Source organism: Platalea leucorodia (genome assembly GCF_965183815.1).
Source record: "Platalea leucorodia genome assembly, chromosome: 15".
NCBI classification, from domain to species: Eukaryota; Metazoa; Chordata; class Aves; order Pelecaniformes; family Threskiornithidae; genus Platalea; species Platalea leucorodia.
The window spans coordinates 6012033-6034499 of NC_138837.1; the positions used below are offsets into that span (position 1 = coordinate 6012033).

At 45.5% G+C, this 22467-nt stretch overlaps 1 protein-coding gene across 1 annotated transcript in view; it reads right to left on the reverse strand.

Moving 5' to 3' along the window:
- Positions 1 to 22467, reverse strand: part of ABL1 (ABL proto-oncogene 1, non-receptor tyrosine kinase) — an 83060-nt gene that overhangs the window by 21125 nt on the left and 39468 nt on the right. The window contains exons 2-3 of the mRNA XM_082327849.1: positions 2976 to 3149; positions 1929 to 2224 (exon numbers count right to left, since the gene is read on the reverse strand). Coding sequence (XP_082183975.1) covers positions 1929 to 2224; positions 2976 to 3149 — 470 coding nt within the window. The remainder of the gene's footprint in view (positions 1 to 1928; positions 2225 to 2975; positions 3150 to 22467) is intronic.

Sequence of the window (22467 nt, forward strand, 5' to 3'; positions counted from 1 at the left end):
CTCTTTGCTAGCTCCTCAGCTTTGACAGCCGGGGACAGGGTGCTGGAAGAGCACGGCATCCCCCAGCCCACCAGCAGAAGCAGCAGAGCGGGTAGCACGTCTGCCGTTAAGCTGTTGCAATTCACTGCCCAGCTCATTAACACAAATTGAAACCGATGTGGTTTAACGCACCAGGCTGCAAACTGCAGCGCCTGATGCATGGACACGGCAAACTGCCCCTTCTGCAGGGATGCTGGCAACGGGGAGGACTGTGGCTACCTCTTTGCTCGCCCCTGCACGAACAGCCAAAGCCCAGGAGCCACAGCGCTCAGTCACTGCCGCTTCTCGAATTTGTATTTTCAACCACCATCAACTGCAGATCTGCTTTAGTGAATTGTGCTGACCTGCACCTTTTCTCAAAAACACCAATTCAAGCAACTTTGTGGAAAATGAACAGTTAACCTGGCTAATACAGACCTGAACAGATTACTGTAGCTCTGCAGAACTGTTTTTTTGGGATAAAAACAGCTCTGCTGGGATGAAAGCCTTCATATGCCAAACCCTTTTACAGCTAAAATGAAGAACACGTGCTATCGCATCATGGACACATGCTTATTTACACCAACTGAAGGAGGCCCAGGTTCAAAATGTTCACATGTGAACTTTGCTCATCTGCCAGCATCAATGTGAATAGAAGGAATATCAACTACAGGGACAGGAGGAGGAATAATATTCCAGATTGCCATGTAGTCCTTCAAGTATGCTGCACGTCAGCATTTCACAGTGCCGATTTTGACCACAGAGTATGTCTACATGGGAGGAAAAAGGAAGAATCAAAGCACCGTAACTTGGAAATACGTTGCCTTAAATAACATGGTCAGAATTGTCTCAATTACAATCTGTTTGCGAAAGCAGACAAAAAGTATTTCATTACTGAATAAAAGCTGTTTATCTTATTAAAAGTTTTAAAGTGGTGAGTCTGACAAATAGGAAACACTCCCTATATTTTCATACTACAGATTTTGCTGTCAACATTGCTGTAAGCGTAAAGTTCCTGCAGAACAAAGGAAAATTGGTCATGGTGGGCCACTACTAGAATTTTCTTTTATTTTTTCCTTTTGAAGTACTTTAATGGCACAGAACCTGTCATCTACTAGATGCTGGCAAGAAGAGCCTCAGCAGCCATGCTCCAGACCCACACTTCAACTTCTGCACAGGATCTAAAGAGACACTGCTTAAAATAGAGTCGTTAAAAAACAAGATTTTCCGAAATCCAATGCCAATAGAAATGTTTCCATGAAATTCAAACAAAAATCTGTGGAAAACTACACTTTTATGCTAACATTTCTCTGCAGCATCCACAAAGCACGGCATTGCAACACTGCTACAGCACACAACAATCTAGAGGGGAAAAAAAAATGAAGAAACTAGAGACAGGGCCCATATAAAAGTGAAAGTGCCTACCCGTCTCCAATGATCACGCTGAAATACTGTAGAGAAATCAAAACAGTAGTTAAAAATACTGCAGAACAGCTCAAAAAGCACTCTGTCCCTAATATTTACAGGATTAGTAGCAACAGGCACTGACTCTTCTGATTTGGCAGTCAAAGAGATTATCTTTTGAACATATGGGACAAGAATTCATCCTCAGAATCTCTTATTAATGATATCTACTACATTCAGCTCTGCTGTAACTCTGGTATCTCCCACCTTAAAGTGTTTCGCTACTGAGCTGTATTATACCTCACCAGAAGCTTGCTAAAGGAGTAAAACTGGTTTGTCACAGCCGTGTTGGAATCTCACGGTCTATTGTAACTACAGACGATGAACACATTGTGATCAGGGTTCAGAATTGCTCAGTTCAATTGCTACTACTCGACCTTGTGCAGTCAGTGGACAAAGTATACCGGCAAGGTTTTGTTTCATGGTTTGGATAGCCTGCAGCCTACCTTTCCGTCAGATGCAGTGTTTATTCTGTAGTGGTACACCCTTCCTTCGTATCGCAGTGAAATAGATCTCTGTCCTGGACTGCTCTCACTCTCTCGCACAAGAAAGCTGCCGTTGATACCGCTACTCAGAAGGTACTCAGCAGCGTTACGTGACACTGGTCCGTGATACCAGGAATGCTTCTCCAAACTATTCACTGGGGTGATGTAGTTGCTGGGTACCCAGCCTTGTCCGTTCTTCGTTTGGGCCTCGCACCATTCCCCGTTATGATTGTAGCCCAGGACACGGAGCTTTTCACCTTAGCACAAAAAGAAAATATATTTAGACATGGCAAACCTGTGAGCTGAGGACAAAGATAGGTTCTTTCTGGCTAACAGATCATTAAATAATCTCCTCTAAGAATGGGTGTCTGACTGAGCAGGGAGCACGTGTGCTTCTTTAAGCTTGAGTGGACCCCTCAAAGCCAAATAAAGTCACACGCATGCTTCAGGAGTTTGTTAGGCTCTTGTGCAGTTCTGCACCAGCTCTGATACTGCTTGAGCTTAAAAAAATGAATCCTGCGAATTTTATTTGAACTGAGTTGGCTTGACGAGGCTGGGAGAGAACAGGAGTGGATAAACAATAAAAAAATCATTTCAATTAGCAAGGTAAGCAGATGTGACTTGGAGTACACATAAGGAACAGAAGGACTGAGTAAGAAAACACTATATTTGTACAGTCATTTTTCATACAGACTATGTTTTGGAGAACTGTGAAAATGACAGAGGCCAGGCTCTAAAATCAGCTTAGTTTAATTTCTCAGTTCAAATTTTTGCTCCTAATGGAGACCTTAGTTTTGGCAAACAGTTTCTTGCCCAATGCAAAAACTTCAGACAGTTTTAACCTTTTAAAAGGTTATGACTTTGTGAAATATTTTTATTTGTTTAAGAAGAATTCCCACAGTAAAAAAAATTCCATAGGGTTTAGCCTATAACTCAGTTATTCCACAGTGACTTTTCTTTCCATGCCTTCTCACACACTCCCAGAACCATTCTGCCCAGCGACCTTACCTTTAGTTATGCTGAGAGTGTTGTCCCCACTCGCCACAAAATCATACAGTGCAACAAAGAGATGGGGGTCATTTTCACTGGGACAGGACAGAAGGTTTTCCTTGGAGTTCCAGCGAGCTGCTTCGCTCAGACCTTGGGGCTCGAAGTCTGACACTACCGGTCTCTGAAGGGCTTCTGGAGGAGGAGAGAGAAAGAGAGGAAAAAGCAGGTTCATTTTTGCTGATAAAAGCCATCTGGTTAACCCACGCACTTCAATTTTCTAATTTGCATTGTTTCTTGACATGTGTGCTCCTCATGCGTCAGAGGACAGATACGGACAGTTCTTTAATGCGGATCTCCTGCCACATAGGCAGGACACCCTCGCTCCAGAGCTGTCCCCCAGCCTGCCTCGAGCCCCCAGCTCCTGCCTCCCACGGCACAGAAAGAGGAGAGGGAAAGCCCCTCTCCCTCCAGTAAATGCTGCTCACGTAGGCTGTTTGCTGCTTGTAAATCCTTTGGCTCATGCTTAACTGCTGGAACGGTTAGATTTGAAAACAAACCCAAGACCTTTTAAAGGTAAATCCCTTAATTATCCTATAAATGAAATCGCCAGAACGTGCAGCACAGAGAACCAGGCAGGGCGAGATTTAAAAGACATGGTATTTAAGAATGAGATACATACTTCTGTTCTTCACAGTATTTTTAATAATTTCTCTTCTTATTTGAGTACAAGGCCGTGCCTTTTTTGTTGCCCTCTCTCCCACCTGCTGCTCTTGAAACCAGAGCGCAGCGGCGAGCATACTTCGCACAATGAGCTTTCTACATTTTTAGGAACCCTGAGACACCTCCAGAAAAAGAGATTCCTAAAAACTGAGCTTCACAGGTGAGTAAAAACCCACTGTCAAAGTTTTTTGTACGCTGCAGCACATTAGGCGTGTAATATTCAGTAAGTATCAGGCAAGTCCAAGTACAGCAGGGAATTTTATTGTAGTCGCTCCGGCAAACCCTCCCCTCCGCAGCATGATTCAAGAGTTTGGGGCAGTGATGCTCCAGGTAGCTGTGCCCGCTCACTCTAACGTGGCAGCCCCGCGAGTGACCGTGCTGCCACGAACCCAGGACAATAAGCTGTGAAAATCTTGGGTTTTTGAAGGGTTATTTTCCATCTGGATGAGTTCGTTGAGGGAGGTCACAGCACCACACACAAACCATCGCGTCAGTGCAGCTACGGGGACAGGGAACGCGGCACCATCGCACCCAGCACCACCAAATTCCTCTCCATCAGCCCCTGCCTGCTCCCCCCACTCACTGCTGAATCCCTCTTCTGCACAGGCGAATGCAGCAGGGCTTTGGGGGGAGAAATCCCAGGCCAAGCGTTTTCTACATTATCAGGTCACCTGGGAGCACAGTTCTCTCTTTATACTTGTAATACTCACTAGCAAGGGTTGCTACATAAACGCAATCACACCAAAATATGCTTTTAACACTATTGCTTGTTTGGTCAGAAATCCAGTATAAGCTGCACCAGTAAACCAGTGAAGAGCTGATACAATTGACACCAGAAAATATATGGAAGTCAGGTGTGGATTGGGACAGGTCCGAAATACATTTCCCAATGGGGAAATACTAAAAAAAAAACAAAAACCCAACCCCCCAACCCTACAAACAGCAACAAATCCCATTATTTTCTAAGCTTTGGTGGTAAAAGTGCCACTATTCAGCCACAGACAATCTGGCGTCCTCGATGTGTTGGTCAGATCAGCACTGGTAAAGGCTCTCTGGGTGGTTATTTATGAACACAAGTACTACTGTATTCTTTGGAAGAGGGAATATCATATATGTGGGCAGAGAGCAAAACAGCAAGTTTACACAGTGTTGGGCCTGTTTTCCTAGCCAAACTGTATCTGCAGGGAGATATATTTTTATAGTGAATCAGAGAAGTCAAATAATTCTGCCTTCTAAATGATTCCACAGTCAGAAAAGGTTGTGTTGGGTGGTTTTTTACAGCACCTTGACACCCTTGCTTCCCCCTCCTGTTTCCTGCAGGAGAATACGTTTTAATAGCCCGAGTTCGCTTCAAGAGGGACAATGAGAAAAGAAACAGAAAATCCACTTTCAGAAAATTAAGCTATAATCATTTTACCATGAAAACGCTTTGATCCTGTCAAGCCCATTAAGCTCCCTTATCAAACACAGGGCGCTGCAGTGACTGGAGATACTCCAAGGAGTTACACCATCAGTAAACACCTGGAACAGACAGACAGCAGAGAGCTGCAAGTAGCAGATACACAACCTCAGCCAGGAGCGACCGTGATGCTCTTCCCCCAAATATGGTACGAACCAGTACATGCTGCAGGGTGGGATGGACCGTAACCTCCGTCAGGAAGGAAAATGCCTCCCCCACGGGGGACTGATTCCACAGGAAGGCAGGAAATCCAAGGCAGGCTCCCCTCCAACTCCAGCGCGATCGCAGCCCAGCGAAGGACGGCTCATGCACGGCCACGGATGGGGATGCGGGAGGAAAGCCAAGCGCTCCGCAAGAATCCCTCCCTCGTGCCCAGGCCGCGGCAATGCTGGGACTGACTCATTACACATGGATGCCAAGGTATGCGCTTCGATTCAGACCATGGGACAACGCTGTGTCAAACACCGAAAGCACCCACAAGCTGCAGTGCGAAAGTCAAGGAAGGCTGGTTTTGCTTGATGACATTCCTACAAGCACTGACTCAGTGATAACCGCCTGCAAACCCAAGGACTGGCAAGAGCAAAGGCTGTTAAATAAACGTTTTTCTAAGCTGGAAAACCACACAAGTCCCCCCAGTGAATACATAGGATGCTACGCACACACGGGCTCGTATCCTCTGTATCCTCCAAGTCGACTCCCCCCTGCTCAGTGCTGGCACCCCAACGGAGGTGCATGCTGCATGCAAAGGCTGCCATGCAGGAGAGCACGATGGGGCGATGCAAGACCCAACTCTTGGGTTGGGTTAGGGCTGGCGCTTCCAGAAGGTAGAAACCCGAGTTAAGAACTGGGGTGGGGAAGGCGGTGACTGAATGAAGCTTGAAGGGCAGCAAGAAAGGGAGGACGAGGTCTTGAGTCAACATGGAGAAGAGTGTAAAGGAAAGAGCAGAGTTGTGGTGACCCGAGTGTAGCAGAAGCTTGATAGACCGTGACAAAACACACTTTTAAAGGTCTGGGCCCCAAGAGGAGGCTGTCAGCAGACTCAGGACACAAAACCATGAAGCGAGAGAAGCAGACAGGACATGTCCAGCTGGGAGCCACGTACAGCCGGCTGTCAGCAGTATTTATTCCTCGGAGTTATTCCCTGGTAAATCTGCCCAGACATTACAGTCCTTCAGAGCAGGAGTTAGACATTGCTGTTCATACATACAGAGGGTCTTTTTCAACACACTACAGCTTCTTCACCTCATACTGCTGGTTTTAACGGCAATTTTACAGCACTGCTGAGCTCTTCAATCGGCCAGATTCCTCCTAATAAATCAGCCCGGCTGCTATACCTACAGGAGGGTATCCTGGCCGGCGATGGGGCAGGAAGCAGGCGTAATTCAATCTGTTATCTCTGCGCTGTGATTCTCTCCACGCATCCACTTTGTCTTCTGCTGCTTCCCAGCAAGACTGTAATTTATGACTTTGATCATACCGTGCTCCGGGTGACACCTGGATTCCTGGGAGGAGTCCCGAGGCAATGCTGTAATTCAGTTCTCCACTAACACCAACTAAATGACAACTCTTAATTAAAGCGGAGCAGACTTCGAAATAAGACAACAGCAGCTTTTATTTTGAGGCATTAACCATAAGAATGTCTTCATTTCCCCCCTTAAATTAAGTTTTTACCAGGAGATATTTATGTTTGCACACTAAAAGGTTTCATAACCATCTCCTGCTAATTACTGTTTATACGAAATGATGAATCATTGTTAGGGACTATGTAACAAGTTTTCAGATATGAACAATTCTGGTCTAGACCAACGCAAGCAAATTTCCTTAGTAATTCAAGGGAAGGGCTGGAAAACAGGCAGAAGCACAGAATTGCACTCGGCTCCTCCACAGCTGATTGCAGGGCAGTCCCGAGGGAAGGAAGAGACCTCCTGTCTCCCTACAAAACAAACATCCTGTGGTCTTACAAACTGCGCTGGCATTTTTTCCACGAGGTTTCTAGAGCAAGGGAGCGCAGAACACATCTAGTAATCTCTTTGGAGGTACAGCACATGCTATCTAAAGCTTCTCCTTTCCCTACATTCCTCCAACAAGAAATTATGATAAATGGCAGGATAGCTATGCAGATTTAATACATCCAAATGTTCCCAACTCTGAGCACATGGGATGGAGCAGCTGCCTCTCTGTCCCAGCATTTCCTTAGTGGCCCTCACGGATTCCTTATGCCTGATGGAATATGGCTTTTAAAAAAATAAAAATCTGTAAACCACATCTTTCCAAGAAGAAGGAAGGGTTCGTGTTTTATTTCGGACTCATCCCTGAGATGAGATCATGCTCAGCCTCTCCTGTCACCCACTCCATAGCACAGGCCCGTATGACCTTCTGCAACAAAGGCTATCGCTGTCGCTTCTGGTCTTGGCTGATATTTGCAAAGTCCGCGTTCTTACAGCCAGCATGAGGACAAATGACCGCTTCTTAAATATTGTGTATTTCTGTACAGAGATGAAGAACTGCAAAAATAGACCCAGCCTCTCTCAACCAGACCCACTGCCCCTGTGCCGGGCCAGTTGTGCTACCCTATTTCCACCCCCAGCGAGGCACCTTCGTCCCGCAGGCAGGCTGCGCCCCTTCTTGCATGGCCACCAGCAACCTCCGGCACTCTAAATACTCAAAACCAAGACTGTTGAAGGCAAACACCAGAGAACAAGGCCACCCATGGCTCCTGCTTCATTGCCCGTGCACAAACGCGCCCTCACAGTCAACTGTAGTGTTTTATCTTTAACACTAAGCACCCCGATGATGCGGCTTCTCCCACTTCTCCAAGAGATGATTCTGTCAGCTTGGGGTTTTTTGGGGCTTTGTTTTGCTTGGTTTGGGGGATTTTTTTTTTGGAAGCTCACTCTTATATTAGCCTGCAGGTTCCACTCGAGTTCATTCACTGAGTTTATTCTATTTATAACCCATTAGTGACATGGTAAAGATCATCTTTCTCCCGCCAGCTAATCACAGTTGTAGATGTATGGAGCAGAATAGCGGGTATGGCAGAAATTTGGATTTTATTCCCAAATCTGCTACTAAACTGCTGCCTGACCCTGGATTATAACCTCTGGGAGAAGAAGGGGAGAGTAACCAGATCCAAGTGAGTTTCAATGACGCTTGCGTATTTCTGAAAACTTTTACCTTTACAATTTCGATTTCGGCTTCCTTACTAAGGGAGCAGAAGGTTTGCCTGCTTCTGAGCCCTGGGGAGGGAAGCACCAAGCAAGAACCATGGAGATTTACTGTTCTATCTCCCTGTTTTACTAAGCAGCCCCAGATTGCTCAGGGAAGGGCAAACACGTCTGTGGATGATCAGCTTTAGATCTGAAGACAGTTACAGCTCTTCCTATGAAATGACAATCCTTTCCTCACCACAACCCATGGGAAATGGTAGCAAGCACCATCAGCCAGATTTTTTAATAAGGATGGGACAGGCGAGAACCGCTGGAGCAAGCACATAACTAGCAAGCCATTACAAAGCCAGAAACATATTTAAAAACAAGAACTCTACTGAGTGATGGTAGATGAGAGGCCAAGAGGTGAGAAGCAGAAAATAGCCAAGGAAGGGAGGAAACAAACAGAAGACTCTTCCCTGGAAGGCAGCAACGCCGTCTTAATGCACTCGTTCTTCCTAACAGATTGACTGAAGACCTGCCTGCTCATCCCAGTGACACCGGGGCAGGATGAGTCCCTGGCATTGCGCATTCGGGCCTGGCTCAATACGTGCCCAAACGCATCAAAAAGAAACTCTCCAGGAACAGGGCAATGGCTACGGGCGGCTGCTCCTCCCCAGGCTCGGCTACTCTGGCTGTAACAAGACACGCTAAAGAAAAGGGGGTAAAAAAAAAAAAAAAAAGACAATCTGACAGCTGGCACGACAGAAATCATTTCAGTTAGAAAACAAAGGACTTTACTAGTGTCCCCAAAACAGTTTTTAAACTTTACAGAGAACACTGACAGGTTTTAAACAAGGCTTCTGCCTTTCAGTGGTAGAGCAAGCCCAAAAAGGCAGCAAGACTATTTCAGCCCCTATTTGGGACATGGACACGTTCTGTTTTCCAGATCAGATTGGCAGCAGTACTTGCTGTGCCTCTTCCCTTCTACTCCTTACCCTTTCTTGGTGTGAAGAGGGTGAGGAATTATTCAGTTTGGCAAAGGCAGAAAGGAGAAAGCAGATGACAGAAATTCAGATCGCTCACATATTTTAAAATAATATTTACTAGCGGGAATAGAAACGAAGGCAAAAAATGGCCAGCTCAAACATCAATATGAAATCTCTGTAATCGTTAGAACCAGTTTAAACTTCTTTTTGATCAAGTTAAGTAAAGGTCTCAACTTTTTCAGCGAGCAGGCAAGCCTGCCCGCGCACAGCAAAGCACCCAGCAACGGGATGCAGCACCTGCCCATCGCGAGATGGGCACCACAAAGAGGACTCTACAAACAGTCCTCGCTCCTGCAAACTAACAGAGCACAAAAGCCTTTCAGAAGAGGACCACCATGAAAAAAAAAACCCTTTCTGATTACTTGGTCAAAAGACACGTACACCTACACATGTACTTGATTCTGAATCAGCCTTGTCTCAAACCCAACTTCAATATTTTCAAGAAGTGTGTTTAAAAATACAACAAACAGATTTGATTTTGTTACAGTCCCATGCTATTCATCAACCAAACACTGCCGTGTTTTTGTTAACACATGAAAACCAAAATAAGAAATTGATTTAGGTAAAATTTAATCTATCCTCCTGGCTGCAACTGGTTTTCCACACAACTAATGGGCCTTTCATCCTTTAAGCATTTATGTTTAAGGTTTCATAGTCTACTATAGTAAAGAAACTTTCAGCTTTCCCTTCATGTTCTCAACAGCTTCCCATACAACTAAGATAACAAGAGCAGAGTTAAATCTTCCAATGATATCACCATCATCTCCTTAATCCTTTCAGAAGCTCCAGCGAGGCTGTGGGACGCGCATGGGAATGGACTGGCCATCACACACTGGCTCATAGGGATCCAGGAGGAACGGTCCCTAGCTTGTGGCCCTTGACACAAACCTGCCCCCCCTTCTCACCATCTGCCACGCTTAAGTGGTTTCTACCAAAATTAACAAATCCATTTGTAAAAACTTGTTATCTTCTTAAGGGTAACGCAAGCAAATGGTTTTCCCTTGTGCCCTTGCAGTACAGGGGCTTGGGGCAAGCCACCACTACTCTTTTGAAGAGTCCTCAACAGCGCTTTCAACCTCACAACAATTTTAATAAGCAAGCTGCCTAGGAATACCACGTGGGGACCTGCAGCTTTAGAAAGGAATAACACAAAAGCCTACTTTTTTTTTTTTTTTTTTAACCTCCCCCCTCCGATGAGTATAGATCCTCACTTCTCACCCTGCTTTCCAAGAGACCTACAGTCGATCACGGTGGGTCCTGGGCTGCCTGTGTCCTAACCGACCGTCACAGCATTAAGGCTGCAGTTGCCACATTTGTTCACCTTTAAGACGCCGCCTGGATGCTGGCTTCGGTTTTGCCCCATGCTGAGCTGAGAAATTAGACTGAGCTACTTTGATAGAAGATTGTTTAAAAGTTGGTTCAATGCTCATTTCCCATTCCATCATAAAAAATAAATATGCAACCACAATCTCAGGGAAGCAGAAGGGGGGAATGCTACAATATTTATTGTGGCAATGATCATGTTCCTAACTCCATACTGCCTATATGGCACGAGTCAAACTATGGTCTAATCCTCTTCTGTAACTGCATTGCAAATTGGGGAGGGGGGGAGTGGTTGTAACACACACACAAGAGAAAACTCGCAAAAACAGTCAGGGTAACACCCTTGTAACATCATCCTTTAGCATTCATTTCTGCAGGGAAGAGAGGCCCCAGATGCTCTGCCTATTCTCCCAGGGCTGTGTTGAAAGATCCAGCGGCACAGAAAGGAGGCCCAGCAGGGCTGGGAGCTCCTCCTCGACACGCAGCCCGGCCCTGCCTCAGCAACACCAGAGGCAGGGGACGCAGACAGAGGTTTTACGGACATAAAAGATCACAGAAGAATTCAATCGCATAGGAAAGATCAAAAGTATTCATATGCATCTGCCCACTGTTAGGTTTCTGAAACTTTAACTAAATAAAAAAAGTCCTCTGGAAACTGTTCTTCGATTTTAGACAACAGAAAATTCTTCAGACCCACTAAATGCATCTGATGAATACAGACTCTTGATCCGAAACTTCTTCAAACGGGTTTGCCACAAGAAGCCATTTGTAGATTTTGAGATTCCTAACCCATGAATTTCCAAGGACCATTTCTCCACTGAATATTCGAGAGTTGAGCAACAGTGACCTGCGATAGGCCCCGGGAAATCAGCTGCTGCCTTTCGTGCCTCTGATTTGATGAGTTAGCACGGTCCCCCTGGCACGCGGATTATTTTTACTGAAGCAACATCCAGCAACACAAAAGAAGTTGAAGAAGCCCAGACCGCCCCAGCGGGATGGACGCAGCCCCGCCAGCACAGCGAAGGGGCCGGGGCTGCGCGGGGGGACCCGAAATCCTGCTCCGCCGGCGGGGTACGAAGCCACACAAGGGTGAAGAACTTGCTCGAGGTCACACCAAGCAAGACCTCAGCCCAAAGTCCCCCAGCCCAAGGCTTTCACTCTGAATTAGTTAGGTCCGTGTGTTTAACATCTCAGTGTCTACAAACAACGATGGGTGTGACTCAAAAATCACCTTTTAAAAGCAAGAAAATTCAGTAAAATGAATGCCTGTGGAAAGCAAACTTACAAGGGGATAACCAAAATGAACTAACGCACGCTGAAAATATTTTACTGATGGACTCATCTAAATTTTCCTCCTGAGCCTGGAGTTGGTTTTACCGCCCTCCTCTCACATCCAAAATAAGGGAGATCTGGGCAAAAAAAATAAAGCCGAGGCCTGAAGATACAGCTTTGTTTATGGGCTCAGCAATAAGATCACTTGACATTTTACAACCATAAATGGTAGAGCCGCGCTCCCTTTGTATACTGCAGTTAATGAAAGTCACCTGGGGTCTGGATGCCGCGTACACTGATCGGTCCCCTCGCCCCCGCGTGCGAAAGCCCAGCCTAAAAGCTGGCCGGGACCAAATGTCTCCCCAAGCCTGGCCCCAACTTGCAAGCAAGGGATAAAAGTCGTGTCTGGGATGGCAGTGGGGTCGGGCCGTGGTCTCCCGGGAGCTGCGCCCGACCTCAGCCCCCTTGGGTACTCACCTTCCAGGTAGCAGCTGGAGGAGGAGGAAAGCCCTTTCTTCGATTTGCAACCCACCAATTTCAAGCAAATCTCCAACATTTTCATTTGTTAGAGTTTGGCTTCGGCTGTCTGGTTTCCCTTTCCCCCCCCCTTTCAGCTTCTTCTCGTGCTGTTGAATTATCCAGTCAAAGTCTAAAAAAGTCTAAAAAAGTCTAAAACAAAATATCCAGGAAAAGTCTAAAACAAAATATCCAGGAAAAGTCTAAAACAAAATATCCAGGAAAAGTCTAAAACAAAATATCCAGGAAAAGTCTAAAACAAAATATCCAGGAAAAGTCTAAAACAAAATATCCAGGAAAAGTCTAAGAAATCCAGCGCTCTGAAAACCATTACAAGGGCGAGCCCGAGAGGCGGAAAATCCTGGGGCCCCGCATCTCCTCTCCCGGGGAGTTAACTCCAGCCATCTTCCCTCCTTCCCAACTCTTTTGGCGGGAGAGAGGAGGGGGGGGGGAAGGGGGGGAAAAGAAAAAATGAAAGAAAAAGCAAAGCCAACCAAGTTGGGCAGAGTCACTTCTGCCCGCAGGTCGCGGCAGCTGCCCGCATGCCGGCGGGTGCTGGGTGCAGGCAGGGCTGCTGGGGCTCCGCTGCCAACAAAGGGCCCCCTTCAGCCGCTGCCTGCCTCCATGACATCAGGCAGGCGAGCAACGCCCTCGCTCCTTAACCCTCCTCCTGCCTGCACCCTGCCTGCCTCCTCTCCCAAGGCGAGAGACAGGCGAGGGGGAAAATCAACAAGTTCCCCCTGCCTGGGAGAGCCCTCCTTGCTTTGGGAAGGGGGAAAAGGCAGGATTAAGGAATGACGCTGCTGCTTTGGTCCTTGTGGCGCTTTGGGCATGGCTCTGTTGAACCAAGAGAATTGTAGGCAATAGTCAAAGTCTTAAAAGCGTGTCATTTCACAGCGTATTAAGGGAACTGTTTAAATACTGCGCCTGCTAACAGGGAGAAGCAAACTGAGAGCTATGCCCATTCGTAAACCAGCACAAAAACCGCAGGGGAGCTGGAGGTCCTTTTCCAAAAGATGCTGTCTTAGCATCTCTGGGACAATTACAGGCAAACAGATTCAAATCTCAGCCGATGCAATTACGCTCTGAGGATGCTGCTCCTCCTGCACAAGGGGCCAAAAGCTTTCACTCTCCCACTACCTACTATTCTTTTCCCCTACAAACTGTGCCTTTCCCTTGCAGGTTTCTCAAGGCTACATCTTAATTACCGCTCTCCAGTTCTGCATTTTTTACACATTACTTTCTAGCATTATCGTGTATCTCCTTTTTAAAACAACCATCACTTTTGTTATATATATTTATAGTCTATATGTGTGTATATATATATTTTATATATATACACACACATATAAAGGAGATAGCAAATTGGGTGTGTATACAATTGCATTTTTTTCCACTCAAAAATCCCTGTGCTTTTCCTGAACCTTGGGGTGCTTTTGCTGCTCAGAGCAAGAGGTGCTCAAGGGTGCAGAGCTCATTGGGGGTGCAAAACAGAGAGGCTGGGGAAACCGGCCCGGGAAGCCGACCCTATCACAAACTCCACCGCAACATGTGGAGCACTTGGTGTGTCACACACAGGACCAACAAAGCATCAAATCTTCATTTTTGTCCCTGAAAGCTTCCCTCCACATCTGACAGTTTATTTTGGCAAGGTTACTGACTAGCTAGTGCTCTTTTGCCCTCCAACGTTTTCAAACATTTAATACTTTAGGGGAAACTCTGCATGTTTCCAGCATCTGAGGACCATGCCTCTGAAACAGCAAACATTGCTCAGACTCTTTAAACATTATTTTACAGCATTACTTTGCCTCAGTCTTCTGATCCATGGGGTGCGCATGTGAAAGACAGCTTAGAAAGAAATCCTTGGTCTTTCAACCCATAGTGAACTGCAATAATAGCATTTGCATTTTCTTTAAATGCCACAAGTCACATCATTTCTAGCAGAGAAATAACCACGGCAAGGACAGCGTGATGTTCAAAGCCTTTTCACACTTTTTCTCAGAAAAGATGAACACGGATATCCCCATTTAAAAACCAGGAAACAGCGAGGGAAGTTGCACATTTCCTCAACTTTGACAGTCCGGCGAAGAGATGAGGCTGCAGACCCGGTCCCCCACCTCTGGCAGCCTGCACCGGCATTGGAAAGACAACGATGCAGCTCTCCCCACGCTCTCCCGTCCTCCCTCCGCTTCTGGAGGAGGATTTCTATTTTATGGAAGCACGAGAGTTTCAAGAGAAACCAAGACCTAACTTGTTCCTGCCCACCTAACTTCAGATGAGGCCGCAACAGAGAACTTGGGCAGAACTGCACCGGGGGGACAGGGGGAAGAAAAGAGTTAAAAGCAGCTTTGGAGGAGAAAGGTTATATAAATCACAGGAGGAGCTCAGTCATCACGTGTTTAGGCCCAGTGTCATGTTTAGGGAACTGGGATGAAGTAACATTGTAAGAGCAGACCAGGCATCTTGCACGCAACTTCTTTTCCACGTGAGGAGCATCCCTATCCCGCTTCTCCTTCAGCTGCAGCCGCAGGAATGCCGAGTCCCCATAGCATTCCCCTGGCAGTACAAAGGCTGCCCCCCATGAACACCACCCAGCCATTACAATTAAGGTTAATACAATGAGCGCCGGCAGAATTAATGCGGATTACATTCCCGTTGAACTCCTGGGGTTCTTATTCCAGAAGAAGAATGCCTCATCTCAAATTAAATTAACCCGCTTGCAGAAGAACCTCACTGTAGGAGAAAGGCATCCACTTGGGGAGTTAAACACAAAGCGCTATCCTGGGATAACTTCCTCTGGAGATAAACAAATTAATTCCCTTTACGTTTCCACGCAGACAAGCTTGTGTGGTCCTTCTGCTACAAGTTTCATCCTTCAGTGTTTCCTCTTTTGTGTCAGGGCAAACTAGGCTGTAAATCCTTTGAGCAAACACCCTCTGCCTTTCCTGCATGCCATGAAATTAAGTGGTGATACAGAAATAAGAGCCATATTGGTATTGTCCCACAGACTCTGCTACTCTTACGGCTGACATCTATTAATCCCTTTCATGTCTGTTTGTCATATACACATCTTAGAATAAAAACAGTCATGAAAAGCGTGCAGACTTTTGGACTACAGAGTGACTGATGCAACCTTCAGCTGAGGCTTTCTGTTGCAGAATGGCAAAACAGTTTTAGTTGGGAGCAGGCTCAGAAGGCCTCCAGTTCAACCTCCTGCTCAGAGGGCGGCTATCTGTCTAGATCAGGTTGTTCCAGGCTTTTTGCAGCTAAACTTTAACCGAATCTGCTGGGCAGCGTGAAAACATTTTTTGTCCTCATATCTATCCAGCTTTGCCTTGCTGCAAGTTGTAAGCGTTGCTTCTCCTCGTTTTGCTGCGCACCTCTGAGAAGAGTCTTTCGGGTCACCAGTCGGGTGGTTACGAGCGCGCTGGGACCCCTTCAGCCCCCTCTTCCCCGACGGGACGAAGGCAGCGCCCTCGGCCCCGGGGGGCAGCGCCTGCTCCAGCCCCGCCAGTCTCCCTCCAGCGTGTCAGCGTCTGCCACGGGGGAAGGAGGGAGCTGGATGCCGTGCTCCAGATGTGGCTTCACAAGCGCCAAAAAGAGGGAAATAATCACTTCCTTCGACCTGCTGGCTCTGCTCTTGCTAATGCAATCCAGTATCCATTAGACTTTATTGTTCATGCTTATACGAGAGCATAAACCTATTTAGCCAAATGCCTTCATGTTTGAGCTTCTTCGAGCAGATTTATTCTAGCACATTTATTCTTCTAGGTATTTATTCTTTGCTTTCTTAAAGCTACCCAAAATTTGAGGACAGATTTTTCCAAAAGAGAGCAATCACACGCACGCACGACAGTGGCAGCGAAAGGACTGGACTCCATGAGCCGAAAGTGAGTTTTGGCATGATCCCAGGACATTAGCAGCTGGACTGAATTTTGTTGCAATACCATTAAAAACAGCTTGAGTGCTCGTCACTCATTTAAAAGCAGAGCTTAATTTTGTTTTAAAATCCTCTTCTGAAACACGGAAAGATAACAGCGTTTGAAGCCCCAAACACTGGGCATTTTTTTGATAGGCACGTTCAGCTGGTTTGGGATGGAAAAAGTCACTTGAAACAGAAACAGCACAAACTGGTGGTTAAAGCAAAGGAGTAAGAAAAAGAGCAAATTCTCGCTTACAGTTATGAGTTACCTGTGCCTTATCTTGCTCTCCTTTAAATGCAGCTGAGAATATCCCTACAGGTGTTGAAGACTAATTCAATGCCTGCTGTAAAGCACTTTGCTGTCTCTGGATGTATGGAGCAATGGAATGTGGAATCGCATCATTTGTAAGATGCATTTTTCTTAGTAAGCGATAAGGTTACGCGTGATTTTGGGCATTCGCAGGTCACTGTCTTTACAATCGAAAACAGATCCATGCCACAGAGCGCTGCCATACTACATAGCTCTCTTCTGATGACATCTTTCACATAGTGAAGTAACACCATTACCTGATTAAAAATACATGTGTATATGAAAATTATCAAAGAAGCCTATGTTGAAACCATGAATGACCACAGCATGTGCTAGGGACACAGCTGTAAGAAAGCTGGGCTTTGATCTGACAGCAAATGCGGCATTGCCTGGTTTCCTGGGGGCTGGTCCAGCTTTGGCTGAACAGATTCCAATTTTCCTTCGGGTTTTCAGATCCTCCACCATTAAACACCTCCATCCACTCTTAGATACAATGTGCCAAACTTCTGGGAAGATACCAGTGTGTATTAGATTGAGAGGACTAGCAGCTTTACAATCCTGGCTACTAAACTCTGCCTTCTTGGCACACGCAGCACAAAACGCTGTCTGGTGGAGTCTTGTAAAAATGTTTGCAACGAATGCAACTGCAGTGGGTCGTGCACGTGAAGTCAGGAGAGCTTTGCTATGGTATTCGAAGGAAAGCAGGGCAGAATTTGAGCCCAAGATCAGCAGGGTTAGAGCTGAGTGCACATCCCACAGCCAGGCCCTTAAAAGCCACCTCAGATTTAAACAACTGTCTCTTGAGTCACTCACCTCCTAGTCTCAATAGTTGTTCACTGACACCTTGTAACTACTCCAAACGACAAGTGAAAACAAGTTTTCCAGGATACTCCGACCTTCTCCGCTTACTTGGCAATGACAGCACTACACAAAAAGGCAATTACGCTTGTGATTTATCCGTAATACCTGCCACGTACCAGGGAGAGGGTGAGAAAAGTCCCCGTTGGTGTTTGCACAGAGACTGACTATGTTAGGCCATTAAAACCTTCCAAGGTTGTTCACGCACCTAAGAAGAAAGCCCAAGCGACCGAGATACTGAAGGATCTCTGACTACCACTTATTTTGGTGATCACTAGGAATCAGTAAGACCATTAATACAGTATACCCAGACAGGGCTCAGGTGGTTTTGCCGCTCTGCCCAGCATCCTTGCTCGGATGAGCCTTTGTGCCTTCAGCCGTCCGTGCAATGCCGCCCCGAGGTTCCCAGCGCTGCCCTGCCTCAGAACCACTCCACCGTTGCCTGTTTTCTTCCAGCTTTTTCTGTAGGCATCTCTGCCTTTCCTTTTCCACCTCCTGTACAAAACATTTTTACAGAGACCAATATTCAACCTCTCCACTGAAGCTCTTCTCAAAATTCAGCTGACATGTTTACAATAGCTAGTTAAAATAGCATGTTAAAAACAAAAGCCTCTTGCTACTATTCTGACCACTCTACAATAGGCATTATTGTAAATAAATAAAAAAAAAAAACCAAACCCACACATGAATTTGAACAAAGGCTAGTTAGCACCTGAGGGCAAAGAGTGTTTTCCTTTCTTTGGAAACCTTCCAGCACGGCGGGAACAGCCCTGCAAGAGCACAGAGAGATATCTGCACAAGCAATGAAATATTAACACTTCTGGCACTTGGACTTCGCAAGTCCCAATCTCACAGGAAGAAACTTTAAAAAAAAAAAAAGCCAGGTTACAAAAAGTCCACTGTACACATCAAGAGAAAATCAAAAGATTTTGCAATAAAGCATGTGCGTTTGTTGTTTTTTTCTCCTTGATTTAACAGATGTTTGTTATTTGCAATTTTCGTGGGCGAAGGAGGCGGCTGAGAAGTGGTGGGATTTCAGAGATGGGATGTTCAACTATTCGAAATTCCTTTCAAGCAACAGGGCAGAAGCCTTCTTTTTAAGGTAGTAACAAGGCAGAGGGTACTACTAAATTCCTGCAGTGGTGGTCTGTCTTCACCACACTCACGTAAAAAAGCAAGATGGGTTGGGAGCTCCGCAGGGAATTGCCTGGGGTATTAGCATTTGAAGCCTGCAAGGTTAAATTCCAGTCCAAAGGGGCTCTTCACAAATCACTGAAAGTTTTGGGCCTCTTCCATTAAACACTTTCTGAAACATCTGCAGGCAAAGAAAAAGAAAGAAGCATCTTGCACTTTTCAGATCTGAAAAAAATAGCAGCTTACCTTACGGACACAAAAATCCCACAAACTCCTACTTACTACAATTACTTTCCTCCTCTGGTCGGTTTATTAAGGTTGCGAGAGAGGGAGCGGGGACTGAGAGTTTCTGTGCAATAGGTAGAGTCACATCAGTTTAGGGATCCTACTGAAGTTCAGTACTTTCTGCCAGAGCAGAGAGGGCTTACAGCCAGCCAGGACACAATCAGAAAAGATACATACTTGGAAAGTATCAGAAAATAAATTTTAGAGAAGTTTCTTTGCCAAATACTGACTCAGATCTCGAGTGGGAGCGTTTCTGTATCTCTCTTAAATGAAAAGGCAAGGAAAGGCAGATGAAAAAGTAAAATTAAAACAAGAGGTTAAAACGGGGAGCTCAAAGCTGATGACTGCATGGGCTATCTTGTGTAATTCTGAGCATGTCCGCAGGAAGAGCCAGGAGGACCAGTGAACCCTGGTTTAGTCCCGACAGTAACTAAGTGGTTAATTTCTTCCATTCAAGAGCTGAAAAATCTGCCAAAGCAGAAGACCAGGCCTAAGAGATCAAGTTACACATGAGGAGGGGGTGGAAGGGGAGAAGAAGAAAAGAAAACAAGTATGACTGAACCACTGCTGCATTAGACCCAGCAGGGATTAGGAGGAAGATGGAGGAGGCGAGGTTTACCCAGCGCTATCCCGGCAGCAGCCGAGGTGCCTGTAAACACGCAGGGTTGTTACCCACACCGTCACGCACATTTGGGGAACATCGACCTGCACTGAACACCTTAACTCTGGCCAATATGAAAAACCTTTTTGTGCATCAGCTATTGAACTAATATTACTGCAACAGTTGAAACGTCTTCTACTTGCTCTCTCCATCCAGCCTACGCAGTTGTGCTGCATTTTCTCTCCCAAGTGGGGAGTTTAACTTGGGGCACAGCTCTATGGACGTGGCCAGCACGCTTGCTGCTGCCACAGGTTTAGGAATCACCAAAGTACTTGAAAAGCAAAGAAAAATAAAATCATGCATAGCAGACACAAATAATAATCCATCAATAAACAAATAAGCCATCAAACCTAGCAGCAATTCAACTCCTTTGCCTCGAAGTTGATCACGTAAAGGAGGCCTCGCAGCAGTATTAACATTTTCACAGCTATTTCATGGCAAGCGAGGGCTCCCTACCCGCCATACACCGCTCCTCTAGTCCTCGCTCACCTAAGCCGTTTCAGCATCAAATTCAGCAAAGATTACAATCGTTTTCTGAAATGCAGAAAATTTCAAGTAACACACACAGCAACAGGAGACTAGGATAAATTCAACTGCAAGGATCACTTTTCCCTAGGGATCTAATCCTGAACAGTTATGCTTCTGAACAGCATCAATATCAATGGTCAGAAACCTTTACAGGATCACAGCATACACATTTCCTGACACTGTCATGAATCTACTTTAAAAAAACCCGAACAAACAACAACAAAAAAACCAACCCAAAACCAAGCAAACAAAAACCAACCAACCAAAAAAACCCCCACCAATACCAAACAGTGCCTTCCAAATAGGAATTCAAGACTCCGCTAATTCATCCACAGGGGAGTACATATTTTTTGAGAAAGTAGAAGCCCTTTGTAACTATACAAATAGAAAATCATCTATATACATATAAAAGACGCTATATAAAAGAATCTACAATCATTTGATTTGAATTACAGTGTTTATCCACCCTCAGATTTGCAGGTGAAGTGCCTGGTGTGCCATAGCACTAATTGTTTATTATTCCCAGTATAAGAAATCAAATATATACTCCCAGAAAGGAAAAGCTCCCAGTTAATTAGAACTGCCTGCAGCAATGGTTCCCTCCAAACAGTTCAGCATTTTATTTTGTTGTCAGGACACCATATAAGAAGTTGTAAGAGTCCTGCTGGGACTATGACGTAAAGGCAGGACCAGTATTTTCTCTTGTGAAGACTGGGGCCAACAGGCAAAAACTTCAGACAGAAATAAGCTATTTCACTGTGAAGAAAGGCAAATGTAAAAATGTATATATATACACCTCTGTCCTGGTCCAACTGGAGCAAGGATGCAGAAAGAGGTATCCATTTTCCTCATGCACTGCTGAGCGTAGACGGATGCAGTTCAAGTGCTAGACCTTGTGCTAAACTTTCACAAGGGTTTAACACACTGTTTCTCAATTCCTAAACATAAAAACACATTGAAAGAAGCATTTTAATTTGAACTTTTTTTGGGAAAAGCTAGAGAATATTCCCTCTAGGTTGCACCATTAAGACAAAGCAAAAGTCTGATGCTGAATTCATCAGGGGCAAAAGTTCTTAAATTAAACCCTTTCAGGATGAATTTCCTTGGTATGCTTAGAGTATAATGCTTGTCATATCTGCATTTAGATTTAGAAAACGGCACGAGACTGTGGGATACCTCCACGTTTTTCTGCCTTTCCAGGCAAAAGAGGCAAGATAAAGAAGGAAGGTGTAAAAAAGAAATCAGTGCTACCGATCTCCAGTAACCCCAAACTCTGCCTCTCCATATATTTTGAGAAACCCAAAGTTCCTTTCTATTCATTCCCTCTTTACGCTACCTGCCCATCATTAATCAGAGCCATTCACAGAGCAGATATATTACATGTGGTCTGAGGTTTACAGCTGTTGGCGTGAATAAAGATTGTCGATTCTGTCTGCCCGCATACCAGACAGAAAATAAAGAAAAGCGCGGAAGTATAAATGAATAGCAACAGTTGGCACCCTATAAGCTATGCAACCCTGCTCCCCACTGGCCCTATAGCTGCCACATCTTGCATTTCAGGCTCAGCTGAGTCACTTCACTGTTCACAGGGAGAGAAGCAGATTCTGAGGACCTGCACAAATGATTAAACAAAACAAAAAAAAAATTAAGTAAAATACTTGCCACTGCTCTGAAAATTTGCACAACGGAGCACAACGGCAGGAAGCAGAAAAGTGCTACGGGCAAACATCGAGATTAGTTGGGAAGAGATGAGGCTGACATGGATTGAGGGTCCTCGGCCAGTTAATCCCATCTAAATCCAGTGCCTTGGTCCCACCTTTCCCATTTTCTCCCTCTTATGGGCACCGGTGCTCACACAACCGTGTGGCGACCCAGTTCAAGAATGTGAAGACTCTCCTCACTACATGTTCATACAAATAACAGTGCTGGCATCATGAAAGGGCCAGGAGAGCTGTTTCTTAATTCAAAATACTGAGAAAATCATCTGTACTGGCAAGTACTGAGTTGTATGGACAGCTTAATCTTACTGACCTTTCCAACTGAAAGATCTACAAACAAAGCCAAAGGAAATAAATGTGAATGTAGGAGCGGACCAGATATAGATGCATTTCATTAATCATTCAGAGACCATCAAATGGACCACAGAGTCACTCAGCGCTGGGAGACTTGCTCCCACCTGAAATGGAAATACTTCAGCCAGCCTCGAGTAACTGGCTGTGCTCCGGTCTGGATCTAGGGAAGGCAATGCCTCAAATTCCTAGAGAGCTGACAGATACCCAGATATGCAACAGTGCTGCAATAGAGACAACACTCTGAAAATACAGCTT